The sequence below is a fragment of the Styela clava genome, chromosome 4 (genome assembly GCF_964204865.1).
Source record: "Styela clava chromosome 4, kaStyClav1.hap1.2, whole genome shotgun sequence".
Lineage (NCBI taxonomy): Eukaryota > Metazoa > Chordata > Ascidiacea > Stolidobranchia > Styelidae > Styela > Styela clava.
The window spans coordinates 10,299,520-10,327,402 of record NC_135253.1 but is presented as its reverse complement, the minus strand read 5'-3'; the positions used below and the strand labels follow the sequence as shown (position 1 = coordinate 10,327,402).

Genomic DNA, 27,883 nt, shown 5'->3' with positions numbered 1-27,883 from the left:
ACAATTGTTTAATTTTATATATTTTATCGTAAGTGAAGACATTTTATTTTGGCGCGACAATAAATTACAGCCGACAGGTGGGGATTTAAATCAGCGCCGCCCTTCAAGTGCTTATAACATGTCAAGGATGTTTTTGCTTGCAAATATTTTACAATTATGATCGTATATTTCAACATAAACGAGATAGTCAGGGCGGCCACGGCAATAAATCTAAAAGCATCGTTGTCGTAATTAATTGTTTTCATCCTCAGTTTCGATACGGTCATTACGTAAGCAATTTTGCCGTAATTACGGAATTGATTTGGTCGATTACGTGCAAGTCTATGTCACATGGGTTACTATGACCTCTTGGCAGTCCATGTGTGGTATGTGATCAGTTATTTGTTTCAGATTCATGTAGGACTACCAATCGTCCCGGAATGGCCGGGACAGTCCCGGAATTGACTCTGGCGTCCGGGTCCCGGGACAGGATGCGTTTGTCCCGGATTTTCTGACAATCATGGCATTCTGATATAAAGGGACATGTAAGCGTGTCGGCTGTCGGAAACGGATGTAGCCTAATTCACCCGAATACATTTTTTGAGGAAAAACGGTTTCTTTGCTTTTTGAGAACGGCGCTTATCAGAGACTGGGGCATGGGAAACATGGCCGCTTTCTTTTCCCAAGCCACAGGTGGGTGATTCTGAAGTGATGCATAAAATAAAACGATGTACCAGTCTACAAATCTCGCAGAATATTGTTGGTCAATTGATCGTGTTACCGATACTGAGCATTGGCGTTGTACTCCAGGAAGTTTTGACATGTCTGCTATTGTTACAATTGGGGAAAATGTAGTAAGAGAGGAATTTCTCAGGGTTTTAATGTGTTTTGGCACGAAGTGTTTATGGCAGCGGATGCCCATAGATGCAACACAGGACCGTTCCTGACTAATGCGATACAGATTGCGCGAGGCCCTGTCTATAGATAGATAGAAATTGAGAACTGAGGTAGTGTAATAGAAAATGAATTCGTTTTTAGATATTATCACATTTCATTACAGGTAAAGTAACTTTACTAGCACTGCGGAGACAGAATAAGCAGTTTACTTTTATTGTGAAATGTAAATGAATGTGACGCTGAGTATATCCATCATATTGATTAAATACTATGGGACAGATAGCGTCCGAGAATGCGACTATTAATACCCATCGATATCCGTATTATTGGTACATGTTATAAAATTATCAGTAACTTTCGCCCAGCCTTATTTTTGTAAAAGAACACTCCAATACAAAACCTATTGTGCAACGAAGTTTCATACTTTTAGTACTCGTTTGAATATAATTGACTGTAATACCAGATAGCCCAACATTTTTTGTCAAAAAATGAGTAGCCTCCTGTAACAATCGGCAAACCATTACATGTTCAGCAGTATACAGTCAAAACCTTCATAACGATGATGAAAATCGCTTAATGAAGTCACCTTCACGCACTTGATGAACCAGCGGTATTACGACGATGTCTGTTCAACGCCAAAACTTAGCGCAAGCCAACTATTTGGCAAGAAAAAAACAATCTGCATCAAGGACATATTGTATTCAAACACATCCCATCAATAACGGTTAGGTAACAAGAACGCATTTTCAAGATGAAACGGTTGTGTGAACTGAAATATTGAAAGTGAACACTGACCCGAAAGAAAATATTTGACTGGTTCAGCATTTATACACTAAATAGTGTGAAGATCAGGTGCCAATCTTTTGTGTTATTTTTTGTAGATGAGCTGCAAGGAAAATTCATATGCTGGACATACCCGCCTTTGTAGAATATATCAAGTGCCACATATTGTGACAAGCGCAGGTACTCGAATAGAAAAAAAAATGAAATAAATAATGAAGAGAAATAGACCAATAAGCCAAAAATTTATCACAAAACAGTCTTGAGACAAGACATATCCCAAGATGTTGAATAATAAACAATTGGTGAGAAAACACAAACAAAACAAGAGCCAGAAAACAGCTCCAATAAAAGCACCAATCAAGTTATCAAACATTGCAATGTTCTAGTTTTTTAACTCCGTTCAAAGCTATAACTGAGCATATTATCTTTCCTTTCACTTGACTAATCAGCACCCCAAGATTTGGAAAAAATTTCACTTTATCGATATGTATCATAATAAACAAGATGAAAAGTATCAAATTTGTCTAGCATTTGCTTTTTTGTTTATGTGATTTTACCGGATTTTAGACAAACACAGTTGCTCCTTCAGTTTGAGAAAGAATTGTAATTAAACAGAATTCAATACCCTTATCAGGATAAGATCATCAAACTGCTTGCAGCAACTATACAATATTTTTACTTACATCTTCCAAAAACCTCAAGTAAACAGACAAAAATACCAACATTTATGAGCAAATAATGTTAAAACTTAGGGAGTATGATACCACACTCAATTTTGAAATGTAAAGTTAAAAGCATCTCACAAACTGTGCTAAAACCCGCACTCGCACTATTAATAACAATAAAGCTTAGAACACCAAGGTCATGGCATTTTCATGACAGAACTTTTTTATTGTCCACACTCGGACCAAACCAGTCTTAAGCCTTCATTGTTGCCTGCATCGCAGGTATGAGGTCTCTCATCACCATGTGTTTGGCACTCTGGCAAGATCATGTTGGCAAACGTTACTTGTCCAGTCCAACTGGAAGGACTACAGCTTCCTCAACTCAGCAACTGGTAAACCAGTGATATGCTCGCTTGCGACATTTTTTAGAAAAAGGCGCTCATTCACACCATTATCTTGCGATCTGTCACGAAGATGGCACTGGTGATTGTTGCATTTGCACTCCCGTCATAGGCGAGTCCTGCTGAGAGTGCGATCTGCTTGTACTAGAATGATGTGAATGGTATGGCCCCATGGGTGGGTGTCCAACTCCACCCAGATTAGCACCCATCATACCAGTTCCTTGTCCAACGTAACCCATTGCAAGACCAGACGCTTGCATTCCAAGCATTTGATATGGGGGTAAAGATGGATGCTGTTGCAAGGCCACACCAAGTGGGGGCATGTCACCAGAACCCCCTTGATAATAGGGAGACATACTTTCAGGTGGGGGTGAATCGCCCCCATATTGGTTAACAGCAAAACTGGGAGGATTTATTCCCCCAAATCCAGGCTGGTGGGTGATGCCGCCCAAGGGTCCCAAAACACCACCAGTCGAATACTGTTGGCCAGGTGGAAACACGCCAGTCGTTAATAATTGATGTGGTATTGCATCAAGAATTGGTGCTGCATTCGTAATCAACGTCTGTTGCTGTTGCAAACTACTTCCTCTGTTTGTATGTCGAGGTGATGCAGACTCAGTCATGGGGTGAATAGATGAAAAACCTCCTCCACTTGATGACGGTGACTTGACATTTGTTGACAACCCAACTTTGCCTGCAACTTGTGTCGTGGACGGAGACATATAGGTAGCAGTTCCATAGCCAGCTGTAAAACAGAATCATTTTAACATTGCCCTCTTTTCCTGGCTTTACTGTGATACACCAAGCCAATAGATAACAGTCTCAAATAACTCAAACTGTCACTGTAACACTACAGAAAATATTTATTATATATGATGAAGTGAGTGTGTGTGTGGCCACCATCACGTAACACATTCAGAGATGCAAATTTTTTTCATGCACATTCTGTTTTATTAACAAGCATCATATTCTTCCAGGGCATAGTCACTACGACAGAGAAAAGGATTTACAAGAACAATTTTGAGTAGCTGATTATCACTATGTGTTCAATCTATGTTGCACAATATTGGCAGAATAAATGAATAAATTTTATACGACTTATCAAAAAAATCTTACCTGGTGATGCATATGTCACAGGTGCATCCAATGTGTAAACTTCCGCAGTAGTCGAGTATGTGGCCTGTTGTACGCCAGGGTCAGATCTAGCGCGACCTCCTGAGGAACTGCTTCCTGCTATAAAATATTTATACCATTAAGACTAAATCGATAAACTATCTCCTAGGATTTTTTATGGTAGTGACGCAATACTGCCGGATACTCATAGTTTTAAAAAATCTAAACAGATCTACACTACTAAATCATATTTTCATTATATAAAAAGGCAATTCTCCAGAATAAATGTAGATACCTTTATTGTTTTGACATTCCTAGTTCAAAGCAGTTCAAATAGGTCTATAGATTAACTTGATTTGATTGCTTAATAGGATTTTGTTCTGGTCGAAGTCATAAGTGAAGATATTGAATGAATTTGTAATTTTGTACCACTCGGGGGCAAGGCACAGCAAAAATAGTTGTATGGCAAATTCCAAAATATCTAGTCAGATGAGAAAACCTCTGGTCATCACCTCATCTAGGCCTAGAGTAAAATGGGTAGGATATACTGAACTGGGCCAGTATTGCTGATTGTCAGGGTGGTTTTACCATAAAACATCTCAAAAAATTTAAGAGCATCTGCTGTTAGTGACATTTAAATAAAAATGGCAATGGGGGAATGTAATTCGATCATACACTTTTTGAGATATGTTTTATATAATAAATGACAAAGATGTTGCATGGACAATTCATATAACATCAGCTAATATTGAAACAAAGAAGCACTAGGAAGAGACAATACTTCCAACAAACCTGAGGAGCTGCTCAAATCTTGTGCGGGACTTGTGCTTGTATTCGTTGAACCGTCTGCGGTTTTCTTAAAAAAACTATGTTGGAGAGAAAAGAATGGGGTCAATCGCTCTTTCGGATCGAAGGCAAGCATGCGATGGATTAAATCTGAATAAATAATGACAAGTTATTGATTTGAGCAACCTATAAAAGCCTATAGACAACAGTATGGGCAAAAAGCAACAAAAATTCAGTATATGCTAAAGAGGGAATGAATAACATACCTTTAAATTTCAAATAATCTTGCTCTGTGTGACCTGCTTCTCCCAACCTTCTGCCGCCTGGGCCGCCAGTCTCAACACCCAAGACATCATGCAGTTTACGTGACCCTGGTTCTCGATACTGAAATATTATTAATAAGTTTATAAACAAGCTACGGATTAACTATATTTTAACTAAGATAAATGCTCTTAAGTATCAACCATAAATCAACATATGAATAGGGAACAACATCATATGTCAAGATGGCCTAGCATTAAAATGATTAACTTACTTTTTTGTCTTTATGTCTCCGTACTCTCCATGTACCGTCTGGTAATCTTTCAAATATTTTTCGGACTTTTTGTTGCGAACCATTTTCAAGCATATGTGCAGGTGGCATTCCTAAAACTTCTATTATTTTGTTCATTTGATCCTCCTGTAGATTCAGATATAACAGATTGGAATAAAGAATAAGATATCTAATGACAGATCTTCTTGTGATATTTTTGATCCCGAATACATTTACAAAAAATAAAGATAAGATCGTTCATTTACACATTCTATCAACAGTTTGTGAACGGTACAAAACAAATTTTGAATGATTCAGTCAAATTTTTGTTCTAATCTATTTCCCATAACTCATTTGTTGGGCATCATTAGCCAGTTTATGTCTCACACAGAGATTGTCCGAACCGGTGCCCTGTTTCTATTCTTTTAATATATTCGTTGAATTTGGCACGAAGGCGATCATATTTATCTCTATAAATTAATTTTCCTTGTTTCAACATTCATTTGATATTTTCATAACTGTGTTATATAATTTTTGAGTTTGATGCACTAATAATGAAAACAACCTCTACACACAATTACTAAACAATAATGGGAGTAACCCAATCAAAACTGAAAAAATGGCTTTTCTAAATACCAACCTCATTAGAACCAGCAAACAATGGTTCTCCCGTGTGCATTTCAACTAAAATACAACCGAGAGACCACATATCTATCGCCATGTCGTATGGAATGCCCAGCAAAACTTCTGGTGATCGATAGAATCTTGATTGAATATATTGGTATATCTGTAAATGAAAAGTATAAAGTGAATTACTATGGAAGACTTATAAAAAGAAAATAGGGGAAAATATCAACAAGCAAAAAAATATTATATTCAACTTCTTCAAACATACTGGTAGTTTAAAATACAGAAATCATGAGGATTGATAAAAGACAGAATACAATGTACCGGTTGTCAAGAAAATAATATAGGCACATGCATAAAACTATATTTATTACTAGACTTAAAACCAAGGTTGTCTGAAAAATCTAGTTGGTGTGAGATTTCAATTATTTAAGACAATCGTTTTAGGATTCAGAAAATAAAATTAATATTTATCATGAATATATATTCCACTATTTCTTGTCTCTAAAACCACTATTTTATAAATTTAGTGAGTGAAAAATGGTATGTTTAGTTGCAAAATCACTTTTTATATTATTAGTAATCAAACACAATTATAAGATAAAATTTTAGTATATCGAATATTCAGATGTGGAGTCCCCTAATTTTGACTGTGCTAGGTTTATCGGAGCACATGATGTCAAGCGAGTGGCAATACAAATATTATTTAGATTGAGCATGTCATGTGAGGCAGCCAATAAAATGAAGCAAGAATGCTGCCAGTAAACAACAATTCTGACATTTAAAATATGTGAACAATGGAGCATAGCTTAATGCAGGCCAATGTTAGTTATGACAATATTATCAGTCTGTCATGCTTAATTGACAAAAAATCAAAACTAAATTTGGAGATGTCATTTTCATCTCCAAAATATGTAACATATATGAATGCCTTGGGTTAGCTGGTGTGAGAGTAAACATATGACATTGGGTAATGATTTACCAATACCAATGATATCTTATTTCACTGCTTGTATAAGGTTCATATGAGATCACTGATGCAACCCCCAACTGACATAATGGTACATTACAGCAGTTACATATTTGAAGCTATGAAGTAAAAATATTAGAGCACAATCTCACTAATAAAACAGTTACAGAAATCGTACTGCAGAAAATCGAATAAGCTTTTCAAAAAAATTAGGAATTTGCATTTTAGTAACAATTGCTGTACATTGTGGAGGAATTTGAAATATTTCAAATCGAATTGAGCAAACAGATAGAAAAATAAAATATTCACATTCCAAGTTGCATATTTCATTGACACACTCAGCAAACTTCAATTACAAACAAAGCAAATTTCAACTTCAGTCAATATGACTGAATCAACCCATGAACTAGAATTCTATACTATGGAACAAAACAAAAAAAATTTCAAATCAAAACGAACAAACAGAATGAAAAATGACAATATTCACATTCCAAGTTGCATATATCATCAATACACAACTCCAATGAATATGACCAATTGGCAATTGTGACTCAATAATAACCATGAACTGAAATCCAGTTAATGATTTCAAAACATACTAGAATAAGTAAGACAAACCACACAATACTCCCATCAACTCTTAACTCTAATCAAATCGACCACCCACCCATACATCAAATACTGTTTTTGCAATCATCACAAATATTATTCCAATCAGTCAGTAAAGGAGTACAACATCAAAAAAACAATTCTTACGTAATCACTAAGATAATCAACTTTAAACATGGACTCACCCTTTCGCCAAGTCGACAAGAACTTCCAAAGTCGACTATTTTTATGGCACTTCGTTTTGGATTACATAAGAGAATATTTTCCGGTTTTAAATCGCAGTGAATTATATTGATTTCGGGAGTCGACAAAAATAACAGAGCCGTGCAGAGCTAAATACGTAAGAATATACTGAAATGACATAATTATGATGAACTCACAAGTGGTTATTAAAGTGAAAATCTGCAATAATAAGAGTCCTATAGACAAAGTTGCAAATGTATAATGGTCTGCAACTCTGCATCTATTCATATAACAAAAATTATCTTCTGTAAGGCAGATCTGATATAAACTAAATACTGTAATTATGTCCCTTGAATGATCACAGTGCATTATTAAAATCAGATGAAAGCCAATGGATCAATTATAAATAAATATATCTTGATGGGAACATTACTAATATCAAATAACTGAATTAGCTTATACAACTTGGGTTGCTCAGTAATGACCAGGCCCTCAAAGTTGGCATATTCCACTGTCTTCAAAGAAACTCAAAAATCATCATAAGTTCACTAAGCGCCTGTATTAACAGTCAATGAGAAGGCCGGCATACACTACAGATTTTGCCAAATTCGATCTTGTCGGAGCTGGAGTTCAAGTCGAAATCGTGTCGGGGGTTGATTATAATTTTCCAGGATTCCATTATCTCGATAATGGCAATATCCTTTCACACACTTTTTGTAATAGCATCGACTACTGGTAATAGAAATTAAACTTCAACAAACCTGCTGCGCAAATTTTCTTGTTAAATTCAGCGAAACTCCTCGAAAATTTGTGTTTCGTAATAAGTCGTACAAGTTATATGATAACAATTCAAAGACGAGACATAGATGATTTCGGAATTGAAAATGCCGTTTTAATCGGACTGTAAAAACAGAATGTAAAATTATTTATGGTACATAAAAAATATGCAATATGGAATTAATTTCCCTTTTGTATGACTGAACAACCAAATATACATAATTTGACATGAGCACAATAATCAGAACTCACACAGAGTACATACATTCTGCATAACTTTTCTGTAAAAAAGGTTAATTTGAGATAGCACGAAACAGAGAAGTTGAGGAAAAACATTTTGATAGTGCTTTCTGTTTTTTTTTGCCAGAAGAAGAAGAAGAATCAGTAAGACTTAAATTAATATACCATAAAAATATTCTCACCAATATAATATTTATTTTCAGAGTCGTATCGATTCATGAGTTCAAGCAACCTCACTTCAATTAGTGCTTGCTTATAAAATGCTTTTTTATTTTTAATAATTTTGATCGCGACATATTCTTGTTCTTCATGGTCGTATGCTTTTGCCACCTGCATAAAAATAAACACACTTTATAGAAATTATTGATGAAAAGATGGAAATCGCTGTTCAAAAAAAAATTCAGGAAAGAAAAGGGTTCTTTTGAATGGATGGCCAACATCAAAACAAAATCTACATCTTCACTAATGCTCGTTTATGTTATGAACCGAAAAGTCTTGCCATACCAATGATGAAACCATGTTTTACAGATTTTTAAGTTGAGTAAATAATCTGAATACTTATCATCGCAATTCCTAAATGTCCATGGCACAACAAAATTGAGATTAGGCCATTTCTAGCTATTATAAAGTTATACATAGATCATTGGGAACGTCCCAACCATACCTCATATGGAAAGAATTGCTCTCAACACTTACCTGACCAAATGAACCTTTTCCAATCAAAGAATCAATTTCATATCTATCGTTCCATTTTTCACCATTTTTGATGATGTAATCGTAATTATCATCATCATATCCCTCATTATAAACTCTTGGTTCTCTAGATCTGTTGTCTACAGCCGCTGCCGCTGCTGCAGCTGCTTGTTGTGCTCGTTTCTTCTTTTTTGCATAGTATACCTGGTATAATTAGGTTTTCATAGTTATTTATCATAAGGGAGGATAAAAGCGATTATAAAGCTAAGTGGAGCAAGTTCTTTAGCATAATCTAAAAAGTTACATAAATTACAAAACGCACATACAAAAGTTATATCCAAATACAAGCGTTTAGAGAAATAGAGTAAACTTGTTTTCAAGTTAGCATGATAAATATGAACATGATCATCTATTTTTCATGTTTCGCGGGCATTTAATTTTCATCGACTGCATGATAATTGTCAGGTACGAGAGTAGAACAGTTTCATAACCACAAGCACTTCTATTGAGATTCCTAGACTATAGTACCTATTCTAATTTTGTTTATTTGAATTATTGCAAATATAATGTCATGGCATTATGTATATCAAATTACACAATCATTTTATTTTAACAAAAATATATTTTTGAAGTTGGCTTATATTGGTTTCCATTGAAATAAAAATATCTAGAAATTCGGTTTCAGTCATATCATATCAACCTAACTTCAATTAACAACAGACAGAAAATGGTTGGTACATATCATAATATTTGTACCAATTCAATTGGGATTGGCTATTCAAAAATTGACCATGATAAAATTCAATGCCAATATATTTATTCCATGTGCCTGCCTTCAATTACTTAAGGGTGAAAAATATATTCTGGTAAACAAATCCAGAAAGGAGAATAATCAGATGAAAGAAATAAGTCTAGACAGGTCAATGGAGTTAGCGCCGATATGGCTTCGAGATCACTCAGTGAAGCGTTCACAACATTTACTTTATCATTCTCAGGGTGTCAAATATGCAGTGTATGAGCATTACTGAATCGTTTTAAAACGGTCTTCTAAAAATAGCATACATAACAAAAAGGTTTTATTAAAATCATCAGATATTGCAAACTTTGAATAATAAATTCAATTTCCAACATAGAGATTGCACTGTGGTTGAGAATGTACAGATAATTATGCCAAAAATAACTTGAAATTACTGTTTTAATAATGGAAGTGAGCAATAAAATCTGATTATTCAGATATAGACATCACTGGTATAATGGTAGATACATGTTAATAAGTGATAAGGATGAACAGCTGTTTATGTTATCCACCTATTTTCATATTATTTTGTAATTATAATAGAACATATCACACTGTTGCCACTGTAATATCAGCACATCAGTATGACCAACATTCATATGACTCAAACTCATTGTCATGCATCACTTAATCATATCTAACAAAGAAAGCCTAAATTCAAGAAAACTGTCTACTGCATAGGATATAGTTATTATTGAACTTAATATATTTCCACAGTATACTATTAACATATGACATTGCTTCCGTGGGCAATAAAAAACAAAAGTACCATAGTCCAAATAACCTTATCACTAACCTCATTAATGTGCTTATATGTCTTGATCAAATCGACTGAGAGTTTTCTCATGGGAGCGTTGGATGAATCACGAAATGACATGGGAATCCTGGACATCTGTTCCTGTTCATATCAAAGAATTGTTATCACTCAATAAATCCAATCAATCAAGAAATCATTGATTTGTGGCCATGCACTTATAGAAGCCTACAAGGGTGAATAAATGCTGAATCTAGGTCACTAACTAATTGACAATAGTGATTATTTAAAGGGTCTCAATAAGAAAAGTTTTTACTAGACATGCTATACAATGCCCCCTTGAAACAAATCATTGCCGTTACGATTCAAAGTGGCCTTATATCTAATAACTTCAATGTAAATAGAAATAAATAAAACATTTTATAAAATCGAAATGTATTTTTTCAAACAGTGATACATATTAATAGTTTCATATCATCACAAAATTGTACATATTTCAACCACAGCTCTATTCTTTGTAATATCTTGACAATACTGTTTGAAGCCCTACAAACCTGTTGCTGTTGTTGTTGATCATACAAGTTTCCTTGTGCTTCCTGTCCCGTACCTCCTTGTGCCATTTGTAATGGGTGGTGATGATTGCTCGTGCTATTGTGATGATGAGAATGAAAATGATGATGAGATGAAGAAGAAGACTGAAGTCTGTGACACTCTCGGCACCCTTCCTCTGAAACAAAATAGTTACAGCATGTTAAAGCCATTGTGTTTCGTGAACAAATTTCTGTAGTAAATTGTATTGCTAACATGCAGTTCAGTCCATAAATGTCTAAACGAGATAGTGATCGGAGACCGCCGGTGCCAACTTATCGATCTAGCGTGTATCCTTCGATCTGACTCAATAGCGACACCTCGTGTCCCATCACTAATTAATTAATAACTCTCTCATTATAAGACATAATTCATCCGAAATCAACAAGCTTCTGGTCCGAGATATGAGGAATGCACATGCATGCAATTTGGAGCAGATTCAACCTTGCTTTCGTGAGATATTGCATAACACACGAAAGTGTCTAACAGACGAACAGACAGACAAATACCTATCAACATACTTACTGATCGACATCGATAAGTAATAATTAGATTCAAAATTATCAAATGGGGTTACACAAAACTAACTAACTTTTCTTGCTCTATGCATTTGCACAAGTGAATCCTTGTACGAATAAGTCAAGATGAGTAGATGACTATTCTATTTGTTCAACAATCTTGCTGCACATTAGCACATTAACAATGCCCACAATTCTATTTCTCTCTATTGGAAACAAACTCAATATTGCTATTACTTTCATGCATACTAGTTGAAATACGTATGTCTGAAAAAGTCTGACCTCTGTCAGACAAAACGTTATAGAATTTTTATTTGTGTTAGTGTGCAACAAGTCTCTTGAATAAAATAGAATATATATGTGTGATAATGTGCAGCACATCTCTTGAATTAAATTAAATATTCAAAATATACATAATAAACTTTTTTTCAGTAAAGAGATACTTTCAATGTTTTCATTCCACAAAGTTAAAGTTTGTCGAGTTCCTTGAGTAAACTGTTGGTTACAAATTTTATGGTTTTTATGGTATATTCAAATTGCGGAATTAAATGCCGAGAAATACAGAACTATCAAAACAAAGTTCTAAGTGTTGTTTTTAAAATTCTTTCTGTACAAAATATTATTCACTCACATACATTGATTGTCACAATAAAAATATGTCTACAGTTTGTTATCCACAGTTAAAGCTTATTATGAGGTTCAAATGGTGTATTGGTAAACAAATCAAGTTTGTATTGCACACAAAAGCTTATTCTTGAAAGTGCGATAAAAAATTTTATTCAAGTAATAAGGCCCATCTCCAATCTAAATTAAATAAACAGGTATTTATTGCAGTAACAATAACTAAACAAAGATAAATCCTTTCAACATAATATAGTTTACATGGGTTGACGAATCAATAAGCCTTTTCCCAGTCCTTGTTTTATTTTCATGGAGTGAGAACATGAATATAATTAACATAATATATTCAAAGTAAATATTTACTGCAGATCAGCTGACGAATAATTATACAATCTAGTTCAATTAATCAATCACGGCATGCAAAACAACACAACGGCATGCAGAACAAGGAATGACTCATGATATTGTGTCATTCTAACACAAGGTTCAAAGTACAGGCAAGTGAAAGTTATGACATATGTGAAACCCCTTCTAATGGATTTTTCGCAAATACCAACCATATATAGTTGGATGAGGTAATACATCTACAATTGTCAGGTTCAACAAAACCTTTTTATGACAACTGTCTGAATATAGATATGTATCAATTTCATAGCCCAAAGATATTGTTAATATCTGGGAAAGTGTTGTCAATGATGAATAAACATCAGATGTTTACTTTTTTCATGACAATCATCCCTCCAGAAAAAAATTCCAATATATAAGATACTGGGATAATGGTTTCATTCGCAAACCCACACTCCTTCATAAGAGAAGTGGTATCAATTACGCAAGAAAATTAGAAAATTGAGTATTAATCTTTTCATAATAATAGAAAACTAGACACAGGCATATTTTTTCGAAATGCACATATTTTCAAATTAGAAATATTCTACAACAAGCATTTGATAAGATCTCCCAATAGACACAGCTTCAGTCAACAACAAATTTTACTGAATTTTAATTTTTATCCTCCACAAGTATTTCCAAAATTTCGGTTTAATTACAGCCCAAATGAGTATGCAAGAATGCGTATCCCTAATTATGATTTGTCAGTGGTATAAAGTGTAATTGGTAGATCAATGACTATAAATTGAGCCATCCATCATCATTTACAAATATGGGAATGAAACTTGGACAAATGCCAGTCACATCAATCAGATGAAACTGAACAGACTAAACGAAACAATAGTATTTACTAGGAATTGCCTGAGTATGCATACATACAAATAGAATACATATTAAAATTACTATACCTTTTCTTCGTTGTCCTTCTAGTATATCAGCGAACGGATTTTTGCTGCCAGGTTGATGTAAATTAAATGAATGTCGATGAGATGCAACGTCGCTGTGATCAGCAACACCGAGATTTAAAGAATCTGAAATAGAAACAATTCATTAATATTTTGTCTGATACATGACGAAAATGTTCAAAACAAGAGACATTCTATTTGTTGATAATTCCAAGCTGCCATCTAGTCTAAGAAATAGACGGCTCTTCATTTTTGCATTGCAATGTCGGATTGCAAAGATAATAAACTCGTAATGGGCAAATTCTCACCAACACCATTGCTTAATGTTAGCAACCCTGAAGTAGAATCATTTTCATCATTCTGGTCATTATTTTGTATTGGAGTCCAGTTACGTTGTCCGCCATCATTCCATGCACGCTTTGCAGGATGTCGATGATAAAATCCAATTTCTTCTGCACTAGATGTAGGTTTCTTTTTTGGGTGCTTGACTCCATGTTGAGGAGGGGGTGGCGGATTCCTATCATTAAACCACTCAATACGACATGACGATAGAGCGTTCCATGAAACGTGTTGTTGTTGTTCAGGAGCAGAAAAGTTGTTTTGTGGGGCCCCGTTATAGGGACGATGCCACATGTTTTCTCTTGTTAAGTCAGGTGGAACTATAAAGCTGGACAATGCTGACTGACCTGATTCAGACTGCTCTGGAGACTGAACCTGCTGCTTAACAACCATTTGGAAAGTGTCTGGTTTTTACAAAGTTACATATAATCCTTCGTACTACGTACTCCAATTTTGCGTAATCCAAATTCACAGGTAATATTTTGATAAATCCTCAACAAACATTGTATTAGAGAATACAATCCACAAACGATGTGCACAAAAAGTACAGTCAAGCATTTTAGGGAAGCCCAATCACTAACTTCCAAGGCTATACAATATAACAAATTAAAAATTTAAGATCATAAAGAACTATTTAAATCTGTATGCTATTTACTGGTATTTTCGCGATAAGGAGCCTAATCACAGCCTTTGCTCTCAACTTGCCTCCATAAAAATGTGTTTTAGAATAATCATTTGCAGCAACAAATTAAGCACCATTACCACGTGACAACATTGCCTGCCACTAACGCCAGCGATTAATTCAAATGATATTCTAATTTGCCCCGAGGGTTCACAACCCATTGCTCTAGTTACATATAGCCCAGGGCATCAAACCAATGTAATGCAGCCCACACGCAAGTAAATCTTAGCAGCGTAATCGTTAGCGCAACATTGTGGCTGAAACGAAGCAACACGCTTTGTTTCACTTGGCATTTAAGCTATCTCTTCTATAATTAGCCTTCGTGCCTTTCGCAATGCACTTTCACTTGATTGTACATCGACTGCTGACCGCTATAAATCTTCTTGTTAATTACATCGCGGTACTTCCCGCTTTCAGCGCGAATCATTTCACAAGTCATCGCAAATAGATCGGTAATAAAAAAGAACGAATAATTTTGCCAAACTCGATTGCTCACACATCACATCCTGCGGTGGCACAACAAAGCGTATGAACCGCCTAACGTGTTTATTAATCAGCGTCTGACGTAAATATGACTCATGGCGTTGAACGCAGCGAAAACCAATCGAATAAGAATATCCGACATCACGTGACACCAGCAAAAGCGTCGAGGTGTCAAGAGCAATCAATTATTTGCTTTCGTCAGCCCAGAACTATCGAGAAATATTTCTCATTTAATACGTGAATATGACAAAGTCCAATACGATGTAAAATGAACCGACACTACAGCACATGGTTCCTAAAAAATAACGCAACGCTACATGCTATCGATTAGGCCATATCGATAGGAAAGCTGCCTAAAAATATCTAGTTCTTCCGACAAGCGTGAGTTGAAACCGAAATCGTGACTGAATTCGATCAAATTTGAATTAATGAGACACAATGTGATACGCATACATTCTAATATATATTTCTTATTTTAACAAAATAACAACCGAAAGACATAATTTTTAAAATAATCGTTATATAGGGTTTTTTCGAAGTCGAACATCCACATTAACTAAAATATAGGTCATTGATACCATCGCTGTTCTGCCTATGTAATGTGACGTGTCTTAGCTTTCGACCTGCGATATTTTGATATGCCCACACACGTATTCGTAAACCATTAACAAACTCAAACCTTAAATGTTATTACAAACATACGATCCGTGAATTACTTCCTCGGCATAAAATATTTGTAAATTACCCTCAAGTTCAACTAATTTTACGTTATAATACGACAGAATAGAAAATCACGCGTGCGGTTAACCTAAAGAACGACTTGGTGTATTCCGCTTTCAAAAATACGGCGGCATCTAAATTTGACAGTGACGAAGCAAAACAGATGACAGCTGGAAAAAGATATGACGCCTTCAAGATACGCAACTAAGGCGATAGACGTTTTGCTCTTTTAGCGACGACTCACGTAGTTCAACAGGGCCGGTTATCGGCTATGTATGAAGGATAAAAGCGGAGAAGGATTACTTGTTCTGTAACGCAGCGCTATCCGATGCACACACGGAAATAAATACGCACCGACATCAAGGGGGAAAAAATCTCAACCACTTCTAGTTTGGATATCAACGGTAACTCGGCAACGATCTATTTTAAATTAATCGATTAACAACTTAACGACAGATAGTATTGATGCACACCTGAGCACATATAAATACGACAGGAACATTCCCAGACAGAAAATGTGGGTCACCCTCAAGTTATACCATCAAGATGTATAACTAAAGTGGTAATCACCAGAAGTTTTGAATTTTCGGTTCAAACTGAGTCGAAGTGCCGTACCACCGCAAAAAGACGACTGACTAAGTGCTGTTTCAAATAGATGGAACTTCCTTGTAGGCTGAGTTTCGCATGGCATGAATATGTTTTCCTGTTTATTGTAACCCGCTATCCGATTTACCAACTCAAAACGCATATCGTCAACAATTCTACTGTTCAATATACTGAACTCAAACCAATCTACAGTTGGCTGATTTTAACTTCCTGTATGGGTAAAGCGATGCCTTTGAGAGCATATTCAGGCAGAAGGTAGAAAAAGAATTCCTATGCGCGCGAAACTATCCGCATATTTCCACACCTTGTTTATTTAGTTCATTTTAGTTTTAACAAAACAGGCTTAGTTCGAGTGTGTCGTCACCAGACATTGACCAGTCGATAACCTGTGCTTTCGTGGCCTATTATACGTTGCGCCTGTTGCACTACCAATAAGAGCTACATACGGGTTAAACAAAACGAGAGAAACGACGATGCTTGAAACTTAATAGAGTATAGCCAAGCGTAACATAAGAAAAAAGGAACGAGACGATCATGTGACTGACATTGCGCAAACCACCTGTGGCAATATTACGTCACGAGTTGCAGGCTCAACTTGTCTGCAAGCGCGGTGTTTGCGCCCTTGTCACTGTGTGGGGAGTCTCATAGCTTGTCATTTAGCGCTGAAAAAAAACGTTATCTAAATATAATAACCCTGAACTATGGACGGAGCACGAAAGAAGATCAAATTGCAACTATCCTATAGCGGTAATCGATTGTTTACCAAAATACAAGTTCAATTTCCGCTCTTGAATTAGCGGAACGCATTCTAATTTCGAATTCAATATCTTTACCAATTGCTCATTCCGTATGTACCTCGCTACTATACCCACCACGGGCGAATGATCAGAGTTAGTTCAAACACAATAAATTATTGAACGCATGAAAACAACGTCTGGGTGGTGTTATGCATAATGCATATGGTAAACCTAAAACGGGTGGAATGCCATTTAGAACAGTCTGTATCGGTGAAATGATATAATAAATAGTTCAATGTATTTGAATCTAGTTTATTTTGCTGTGATTGCGTGTGAACACCTATACCACAAGCTACTGCTACAATTTCACTACACATGCCCACAATAACACATCACTCTTTGGTATTGTTTTGTGCAAATTACAACATGGAGCAGAACCTCAGTGAAATTTTCTCTTATCAAGATAATATTATTCTGACTAGTTACAGTCTTATTGCATGAAACAACTAGACCTCAAATTCATACCACTGTACCTAGCTTGGAATTTTTCTTCCACCAAATTTGTTTACCACTTAACATAAGCAGCATGAAGCTCGATAAAGAATAAATCGAATATAAGGATAAGTTTGTGTTATCTACTAATAACACTTGCCCAAAAATTTTCAGCTATGTTATATATTTAATATTCATTCAGTCAATCACTAAGGCGATGCGAAGTCATATTATTTAGTTAATAACAAGCTTTGAGTTTTAATTAAAGAGGTTATATATTGACATCCCTGATTTGATCATTTTTCCATGTTTTGTGTTCCAGAATAAAATTCTAGACAATTATATTTCTACTGGATATACACATAGATGTAGCAAGTGATATTTACAGTGTAATCCTAATTGCTGTTTGTTTTTCCTGCTTAATAAGGAAGAAGACGAGATTGTCCTGCGATGAAATTTCATAACCAAACATTTAATAAAGTATGTACGGTAAGCATTTTTTATTTATATTTTATGTATCCTTCCTTGCACACCGTTCCTGAGATCTTCGAGTAAATGACGGTAACAACAATAAAGACAAATAGAAAATGGTGAGAGTTGATATCAAAGTTTTAACAGTTTTCCAGAAAACCTACTCAGGACAATAGACATCACAAAACTATGTTTGTCAAGTAGATTAGTACACTTGTCCTCAGACAAGTTATTATATGTTTGAATAGTGGTGTTGACTTGGAAAATTGATCATATACAACTGATAATATGTGAGTGTAGAAGTTCCATTTGTAATGCATCTACCAACATGGGCATGCTGTACTCTTGCATATTATAGCATTGGTACATCCAACATCGCAGACAGATAACCCATCCTGACTATAAAGCAAATTCTTTCTTTTGAAACTATGAATATCTAAATGATTCGTGTACTACAACAGTCGCAATGGTTTGTCATAAACTGATGGGAAGCTATCATAAACTAATTGTTGGTCAGATATACCCCTATCATTTAGCACAATACTGAATACAATTTTCAAGTGATTAGTGCAGCAAATGAACAATCATTGAAGAGTGACGATTTGTGACCTAACTTTTGGCACTGTCACTTCTTATCAAATGCAAATCATCACCCCATCCATCAATCAAAAGTCATTGACTGGATTGCAATCATCATCTGCCAACTGCAGTTTATTATACATTCACTTGTCGGTGTATTAATTTCTTGATCATTCATCAACTAAACTAATAGGTTCAAAACTTGCTGACTAATTTTCAAGATCTAGAAGCAGGACTCTTCTGCCTTTATCAATAATCATAATGGACAAAATACTTTGTTTCAGACTTGCTGGCAATTCTCCAACTTGAACCAGGATTTTCGCATGTGGCGGCTTATGTATATTCAATGTGATGATAAGCAGGTTATACTTTATTAACATGAAAAATTGCTTCCCCTTCCATCAATAAGATTTTATAGTTTCATCCACCACCACCCGGGACATATCTTGTAATATTCATCTATATCCAATACAAATGCAAAAAGCACTTGTTTCGAAAATCTTGCAAGCAAACTTATTTATTACAATAGGAAATAAATAAAGAAAATATACAAATATGAACCGTACTAACCTTGGAATGTTAAATAAATAATATGACATGTATTGGAGAAATATCTTCATTCATGCTGTCTTATTGTTCCATCTTTCATAACATTCTTCATACAACATGTATTGCTAGTCAATCATGTAGATCCTCCTATATTGCACACAGCAAAAAACAGTAAACAACCAAAATTCTTTTAACACCCTTCCACAATACTAGCAATAACCTGGCAAAATTAAAACAAAACCATTGTTAAGATATTCTATCTATCACTAAATCTGCAAGTTAGGATAGGATTTACATGTTTATCCCGGCAGAGAGAAAAGCCGATAAGACAGCCTAAGCATATGGTGAACCACGGCCTCTCGTCCTGCTACCAGTCCTAGCAGGCCTGAGATTAGTTGCCAAATTTTTGTTTTCGGAAGCATGGACTTGGTGGAGGAAGTTGATTTCTGGAATGGAATGTTGAGTTCTGTAGGGAGACTCATCTACAACTCCATAAATGAAAATTGGAATAAACTCAGCGCATAAATACAAGGGCTATATATTTGTATAAATCAGCCAAAGGCACTTTAACACAGAATTGTCAAACATCATTGCATATATGTTCGTAAAGAAACTCAGCGCATAAATACAAGGGCTATATATTTGTATAAATCAGCCAAAGGCACTTTAACACAGAATTGTCAAACATCATTGCATATATTTTCGTAAAGAATTTTGAATCCCAACTGCTCGATCAGATATTTTTGCAAATGGTGCATGTAAATGGAATTTGACTCTGAAAATGTGGTATTAAAAACAGAACATGAATAACATGAACTGAATAACAGTTGATCTTAACATAGTAAACAAATTACAAAATCATGGCTGAATTGATAGCAGATTGGGCTATGCTATGATGTTCTTATGCTAATCTAATTAGGTTGAGATATAGTGATCATTAAGCTTGTGTTGTTACAGTTCAAATTAAACAATTATAGAAAAAGTTCCATTTTATGCTAAAGATTAAATATTGTTGAAAAAATTATGTCATATATATACTATGAATTTGGAGACTTTTTTATATCTTAAGACTATTATCATTAGTATTGGAAAATATAAATTTGAATTATTCATTCACCAAATGCGTGTTGGTGAGAGTAGAATTGTGCATGGAGCTAATTTAAGCCCAAAAGATCTTCAGAAACAGCCTAACACCCTTTGCATTGCAAAGGTACCCCCTGTGAAATGGAGAGATATCCAGATATCTGTAACTAGATATCTTCAAACTATATTAGACCCACAATCAAACCAAATTAACATGGACAAAATTAGATGATACTAATGCTCATTTCCATTTTCCCTTTTTATGCCTTGTCACACATTCATTTGTTAAATCTGTATATCCATATTTTGTTTAGTCCTGTTGTTTATCTATGTCGTAATGCATAGTACAGTCTGGCAGTAGTACATTCAAGCATCCATTTGCATGTATATTCCAGCAGTGTAACCAAAATATTTTTGAGTATTGTGAACTTATTTCAGTATTTATTTACTAACGTACCGTATGTATCAGAAAAACGGTGGAACAAGACAGAAAAACGTAAATTATGTACAGTAGACAAACAATACGGTACCGGTAATGAAGACCATACGGTCGTATTGCTCCCCCAATTATAGCTGTATAGGTACTAAATAACATTTGTGTATTTTGTTTTTTTTATTGTAACAATGCTCGCTTTCCGGTTGACGAAACAACAAATTTCGCTCTCTTAATACGCATATACAGACAGATATCAGGATATACTTGACTCACCGTACTGTCCAAGATACCTTATTCAAAAACTTTGATCTGCGAACTGACCTGTATAAATAGATCTAACATTATTTTATATATAACTGTAATGCAGTCCTCGGGTACAGCAGTATGGTACGGACATCTTGTTTTAATAAAATGTAGACTATTACCGGTATTTAGAATTTTGTCAAATTGATTCTTTCAGCAGGACTTCTGGACTTGTCTGCTTGTGGTGACAACCACCATTACGGTACCTTCCAGGTTGAAAATTTCAGAAATTGACGACTTAACTATCCGGACCATCCAGGCATCAGAATACAGGCACTTCTGTACTTAGTTATCCCAGTACTGCAGTATGCAGTTATGGTAGGTACCATTATGAAGATTAAGCAATACTACAGCATGACAGCTGTACAGTCCTGCAGTCAGAGTACCGTAACTACACTAATGAATCAACTGATACTGGCAGCACATGGATGTCTGAATCCTGGAAAGTTCAGCTTCTGCAGTGTGGTTGCAAAGCAATTCAATACACAATTAGGCTACATCAGAATTCAAATTCTGCAAAATACGCTTCACCGGATTTGCGCGGGAAAAAGATAAACAAACGATGAACGAACGACGCGTCGAGACGCATTTTAACAATGCCATCGCGTCAATAGTAAGCAGATGCATTTCTTTTGCAAAGTACCGCCATTTACTTGTCTATTCTACTCCTAAATATACCTTATGTGACGCGCTTATACAACACTACATAAATATGACAATATTCCCATATAAACATACAGTATTGAATAACAAATTGAACGAAGGAAATAGCTCTCTCAGACGCGACAAAATGGCGGAAATTTCAAGCTAACTGGATTTTCGAACTGGAGGCGTAAATAGTCGATCAGCGTCGCTATTGGAGATGTGTGTCAATATCATCGATTATGTTTTAGACAAAAGACGCGAGAGGCGCTAATGAGCTATCAAAATTTCGTTTATTGACATAATATGAACATTGATACCCTTTTGCAGTAATTCAATTTAACTTATTGGACACGTCAGTGTACATAAAGATCAATATATGTTGTTGTTCTTGATAGTATTATTCTTCTCTTTCGTCATGATGAAATCGCTTTTCCCTTCGAATACTGAACCAATTGCTTTGAAATTTTCAGTGGTTAAAGATTGATTTTGACAGAAGGATATTACTTTTACTTATTTCGAAAATTTCTGTGGACTTAAAGAGATTCGTTTTTTATGTGTCAGAATAAAAAATAGCGACACCTTGTGACGTGTTCATATGTTTCAGCACAGCTCTCTTGTATTTATATTATAAAAAAACTGACGACGAGCGGCTACGTTATCTACTGAATCCGCATCTCATCAGAGAACTATGCGGAAAAATGAACGCTTATAAGACAGCTTAATCATATGGCGCACCACGGCCTCTCGTCCAGTTACCAGTCTATGTCGGGTATGGGATTAGTTAGCAAGTTATTTGTTTTAGAGGCGTGGACTTGATGATGGCGGAAGCCGTAACCGACCAGCGGATACGTGAACTAACCTATGGCAGCGAAGGGTCCAGCAACCCTCTCGCATATAATTATACCCACGGGGGTGACCGTACATTTGAACCCATGTGTATATCCGCGGGTTCAATCTATATGCGGGTGCTAAGACCCATGGGTTAGGGTTAGTATGGGTTCAAACTTCAAATATATATCCGCAAAACAAAAAAATTCATAGGTGCAATATATGCAGGTGCATTTGTCGTGGGTCAAATGTACGTGGGTTTTAATGTACGGGAACCACCCTAGGGATACGGACCTACACAAAGTAATCAGAGGTGCGCGACAGGCATATTCTTAACGCTCGGCGCGATGCGCCACACCACCGCCCGAGTCCCAATACTCTTACGGAATACAAACATTCTGGCGCAGGGCAAAGATGAGTGTTATCCAGATGTTTACAATTACTTGACTGCCGTCTGTTTAAGTCCGATACTATTACCAAGCCATGAATTATGCGATTTACATTAATGTATGCAACTTCTAAAACTTAAACGATTATTTGTATGCTTCGTATGACCCGTACTGATTATTTAGTTTACACACTGCTTTCTCTGGCGCCATTGGAAAATATTTGATTGCTTCTACTGTTACATAGAAAAAGACGTTTTTAGGACATATCAGCCATAAAGATTTCAACATGTCATATGCAAAGAATTGATGGGCGGTTCGTCATTTCTGATTGCAGCTGGAGTAACCAATAGCTAATTTACCGATTTGGCGTTATTTGCAATATGAGCGGAGAAGAGATGTCTCTATCAGTGCCCGTTTGTATGAAGAAGTAAAACAGAACTAACGCGATACACTTCAGCAAATGACTGAATAAACATTATGGTTGTACATTCGCAATTGCGCGAGTTAGGCGGATTAAGTAACATTGAAAGATTAGTGTTATTTAACTCGTACAATAACTTTATTGTGAATCTGTTTACGTTATTGATAGGTTCAATAACGAAATGAAGTTATCCATCGAAGGTCTAATTGTTGCACCATGTACTCCGATGCTTGAAGATGGGTGAGTTGCAAAATCATATTATAACCCCATAAATATCTTGTAAACGTTTAAAATCGTCAGAGCAATGTATAGGCATCTGGATATGTTAGATTAGAATGTAAAAAACTAAATAACCAAAAATCTACGTTGTGTGTAAGTTGTTCGATTTTATCTTCTCAGACGTGCTTTTTCCGATAAAATTTGTAGTGTCTGGGGGCCATTCAGGTGTATGTGGTCCCAATCGCCATTTCATTAATGGCCTTATACGGCTTGTAGGACACATTGGACTGTCATTTGACATGGTCTCTGATAGGGGTTACCGATATAGCTCGTCAACTGCATGGTCGATGGTTCCTCGTGCATGTATTTGGATGGTTATTTGGCAGTGGCCGTAATCAATCTCGGCAACCGCGACTATCAGTTATGCGATGACAAGCGCTTCATTAGCTTTAATTCCATGCGTCGCACCGATAGCAAATTGTAAGCAAAAGTTGTTTTATTTCATTATTAACAAACTTCCACAAATCAATGTATTTGGCATTTGCATGGTGCGAATCTAAATGGCGTTTGAAATGTTATTGTCACTGTTTCAGGTCAATCAATGTCAGTCCGATTGCTGAATATGCGGTGTATTTGAAAAACAAGCAATGCGTTGACAACATATTTGGTAAATGGATGGTTTATTTCTATATGTAACTTTGTGAATAGAATACCGTATACGAGTAAGTTTATTTTACACAGTATGTGGAACAACTGGTGAGGGTCAAAATTTAACGATTGAAGAAAGAAAGAAGGTTGGCGAAGAGTGGGTTAAACAAGGCCGAAAAATGTAAGTCGTAACGGACCTAATTGGAAAAACATTTCATATTATTATGACCTAGTAGTGCTTTACGTTCGACGAGACAATTGAATAACTATCTGTACGAATAGGAATGTGTAATAAAATTTTCTGACTGACCAACATTTGATTCTAGTATATACATGTCAAATGCAAACATTTTGAAATGCCCATTGGGTAACCTATGGTGTCTAGTAACATTTACAAGTTCAATAAACTGCTTTATATGCCAGAAAATAAACGTTTAATTTAATGCAGTAAACATTCTCAACCTGAAATTCTCTGTTCTAAGCAAATACAACGGTTTATGAATTCGTTATTCAATATGGATGCAACAGTTATCCATTATGTTTTAGATTTAAGAAAATAATCATTCACGTCGGTGCTGGAAATCTCGCCGAAACTCAGGACTTGGTGAATATGTAGTCATATATATATTTTGAAATCGGTGTAACGTTGTATTTTATCGACGTAATATGAAGAATGCATTCTACAAGAAATGTAAAAAATAGAATAAAAAAATTAAATTGTAGTTTTATTTATCGCACGAGAGCGTCTTTGTGCACGCTAATATACTCGCGCTTACTCGTATTCTTCACGGCTCTATAGCAAAACATTTCTAATGTTGATGCCGATGTTACAACGAAATAGCGACTATATGCTAAAAAATGATTCATTGGTATAAAATAATTATTATTATGAGGACTTTGACCTGACATTTCAAATCTGATATATATATATATATATTTTCAAAAAAGGTCGGTGAGGACGTATCTAAAATTACATAGTCTTTGTTTTTAACGATAAATCCCTTTTTATATAAACTTAATTCATTTATGCCTGGCATGTCACTGTCATGAGAATATAGAGATATACCTTTAACAGATCCTCAAACTATAGTTGAATACGGATCATTGCATATTGAAATATCATTGCAAGGTTGAAATGTTATTATAAATATATATGCTCTTGACAAGATCAACCTCATCTTTAATAGGCAAAACATGCTACAGAAATGAAAGCGGATGCAATAGCCATTGCCCCACCTACATATTTTAAGCCAGCATCGGTACAAATACTCGGAGATTACTTGGCAAGCGTAGCAAAAGTCGTTCCAGATATTCCAGTATTGTTCTACCACTTACCGGAAAGAACAGGAGCCGACTGTAAGTCGCCATTTTGTTATAAGTGACGGACGGTTACGAATAAATGCTGTATATTTCAGTTGCCCATGAGCTAATTGAGATGAAAAGGTTCCAATCTTATGTCTGCTGGAATAAGATAATTCTATTAAAACACTATCGATTCTTTAGCTCTTGACGCAATATACCTCGTATATATATATATATATGTAACATAGGTAGTGGTGGGATTCAGCGGGTTTGCGTATACTCGTTCTTGGAATGTCGTGATAATCAGCGAACCCAGCTTTCAACTCTGCTCACGTCCCCAAGGAATCTGCATTCAACTAAGTTCGATTTGATGTTATATCATAACAATTTCGAGTTATGTTAAAAAGATTTGTATAGTTAAAATTCTGCGTTCTCGTTTTTGTTCTGAACGTTATACGACCACAGCAAATGGGTAATGTGCAGCGGACGACTAGCAATATATTGGGCGCTTTAAAAGTTATGTATTAGATTTATATAAATTATAAAACGTATCATGTTTATAAAGCTTAAGTAATGACATACATACACTTTTGGAATGAGGGAACCTGTTGTAAATTAGTTTGACACAAACGAGAACCCGTTCTAAACAATTGAATCCATCACTGAACATATGGACTTTTTGAAATTAATTTCCCTATTTGCAGTTGCAATGCTAGACCTGTTGGACAATGTTGTAGATAGAATCCCAAATTTTGCTGGGATGAAATTTGTTACATTCAACATGGGAGACTTTGGTAGATGTCAGCAAAGATATGGAGACCGAGTGACCTTATCATTCGGAAAAGATGAGGTATGGGCAAACTTTATTTAGTATTTCAGTTGTACAACCAATCAGAGTAGATAATTCAACGCTAATTTTTGTTTAATATAAATTAATGGGATTATTTTCCATCTAGACCATAAAACAAGGCAAAACTAAAATTAAACACTACAAAAAGTAGAAAATTTATTTTATTTAATATACAAAGTCTAATTTCATTTGAAAAGTATTTTATAAGTATTTTATAAGTATTTTAAGTTGTTGACTTCTTGCTAATAACCAAAGTTCGTGGACACCAAAAAACAGTTCCTCACTAGCTTTAGCTCAATAATTTTTGAAAAATAGGTTTATACCAGATTTCAACTCTGCTCACGTCCCCAAGGTATCTGCATTCAACTAAGTTCGATTTGATGTTATATCATAACAATTTCGAGTTATGTTAAAAAGATTTGTATAGGTAAAATTCTGCGGGTACACCGCAGTTAGTTTTGCATGTCAGGCAAGCTCAACTATTTGACTGGACATAGTACTAATTGTTTGCGATTTACCCAAGCACGGGCAAGCTAAGCATCGCGTTATGCCACGAAGTCCGTCAAAAGAGAAAATGAAACTGTTAGTAGCCTAAACAACAAAATACGTCACTTCGATTTTTTTTTTCTGACTATTCAGTTTCCATACTGCAAATGGTAATATAAAAAATGAATCGGCTATACTCCAGATAACTTTTAGGCACTACTCTTCGCTGCATTGTCAGGCGGGACTTCATTCGTTGGAGCGACGTTTAATTACATGGGTAGTTTATACAAAGAAATGTTTGACTTGTTTACTGCAAATGATATTAGAGAGGCAATGAAGAAACAGCAAGATATTCAAGTAATTTCGGGAATAGTGGGTAAGTTGTACTTCCGATCGCAGTTTATTTGATTTACATAAATATCGAAATACAAAAATGAGCTTCTTTGACAAAAAAGTGTCTCACTTAGGTTATAAAATTAAAAGTTACTCGACGTGTCAGGGACTCTGTTAAAACTGTTGATTTAAAATACGGATTAGATATGAAAAATTTTCTTCTCATTTTCTGACGGTATTAGATAATGCACTAACAACAATGCTGAAAACCAATTTTGTTTAGGACAACACCTAAGAGGGGTGACAGAACGCATCAGTGGAATAAAACTCGGACCCTCTCGATTACCGATTGCTCCAGTGGACGAAGACGGGGTTGAGAAAGCAATGAAGTCGATTAAAAGTTCGGGACTTATGACGTTATAATTGGAGCTCAAACGTATAAAGGAAATATGCATGCC

The 27,883-nt window shown here is 35.4% G+C and overlaps 2 protein-coding genes across 6 annotated transcripts; one reads left to right on the top strand and one right to left on the bottom strand.

Moving 5' to 3' along the window:
• Window positions 1–1,556: 1,556 nt before the first annotated feature.
• LOC120327151 (dual specificity tyrosine-phosphorylation-regulated kinase 1B-like) lies at window positions 1,557–19,702 on the bottom strand. Of its 3 annotated transcripts, none has more exons than XM_078112221.1 (14): window positions 19,504–19,702; window positions 13,828–13,950; window positions 11,360–11,532; window positions 10,848–10,949; window positions 9,259–9,459; window positions 8,745–8,892; window positions 8,307–8,446; window positions 7,548–7,694; window positions 5,797–5,943; window positions 5,160–5,303; window positions 4,891–5,008; window positions 4,631–4,774; window positions 3,842–3,958; window positions 1,557–3,470 (listed from the first exon to the last, which is right to left on the bottom strand). In XM_078112221.1, the coding sequence occupies exons 3-14, from the start codon at window positions 11,423–11,425 to the stop codon at window positions 2,791–2,793; spliced, it is 2,154 nt and encodes a 717-aa protein (XP_077968347.1). In that variant the 5' UTR covers window positions 11,426–11,532; window positions 13,828–13,950; window positions 19,504–19,702; the 3' UTR covers window positions 1,557–2,790. The 3 variants fall into 3 exon arrangements, with proteins under 3 accessions (XP_077968347.1, XP_039249503.2, XP_039249502.2); XM_039393569.2 differs by lacking the exon at window positions 19,504–19,702 and adding an exon at window positions 14,133–15,277 and having other exon boundaries at window positions 3,842–3,955; XM_039393568.2 differs by lacking the exon at window positions 19,504–19,702 and adding an exon at window positions 14,133–14,941.
• On the top strand, window positions 16,622–27,879 carry LOC120327152 (N-acetylneuraminate lyase-like). 3 transcript variants are annotated; one of them, XM_039393571.2, is made up of 10 exons: window positions 16,622–18,372; window positions 19,218–19,295; window positions 23,756–23,827; window positions 24,400–24,473; window positions 24,548–24,635; window positions 25,001–25,058; window positions 25,642–25,810; window positions 26,461–26,606; window positions 27,306–27,468; window positions 27,709–27,879. In XM_039393571.2, exons 2-10 carry the CDS (start codon window positions 19,285–19,287, stop codon window positions 27,846–27,848), a joined length of 921 nt encoding a protein of 306 aa, XP_039249505.2. In that variant the 5' UTR covers window positions 16,622–18,372; window positions 19,218–19,284; the 3' UTR covers window positions 27,849–27,879. The 3 variants fall into 3 exon arrangements, with proteins under 3 accessions (XP_039249505.2, XP_039249508.2, XP_039249507.2); XM_039393574.2 differs by lacking the exon at window positions 19,218–19,295 and having other exon boundaries at window positions 16,622–18,363; XM_039393573.2 differs by lacking the exon at window positions 19,218–19,295.
• Window positions 27,880–27,883: the final 4 nt, after the last annotated feature.

What these genes read in the sequence shown, in the direction of transcription:
- LOC120327151 (XM_039393568.2), bottom strand. Translation starts at nt 14,556, where the DNA reads ATGGTTGTTAAGCAGCAGGTTCAGTCTCCAGAGCAGTCTGAATCAGGT. An exon ending in AACATTAAGCAATGGTGTTG is followed by an intron (nt 13,951 to 14,132) that starts GTGAGAATTTGC and finishes TTTCTATTTCAG; the next exon opens with ATTCTTTAAATCTCGGTGTT. An exon ending in AGATTTGAGCAGCTCCTCAG is followed by an intron (nt 3,959 to 4,630) that starts GTTTGTTGGAAG and finishes AATATTTTATAG; the next exon opens with CAGGAAGCAGTTCCTCAGGA.
- LOC120327152 (XM_039393571.2), top strand. An exon ending in ACTCCGATGCTTGAAGATGG is followed by an intron (nt 23,828 to 24,399) that starts GTGAGTTGCAAA and finishes TCACTGTTTCAG; the next exon opens with GTCAATCAATGTCAGTCCGA. An exon ending in TCGCCGAAACTCAGGACTTG is followed by an intron (nt 25,059 to 25,641) that starts GTGAATATGTAG and finishes CATCTTTAATAG; the next exon opens with GCAAAACATGCTACAGAAAT.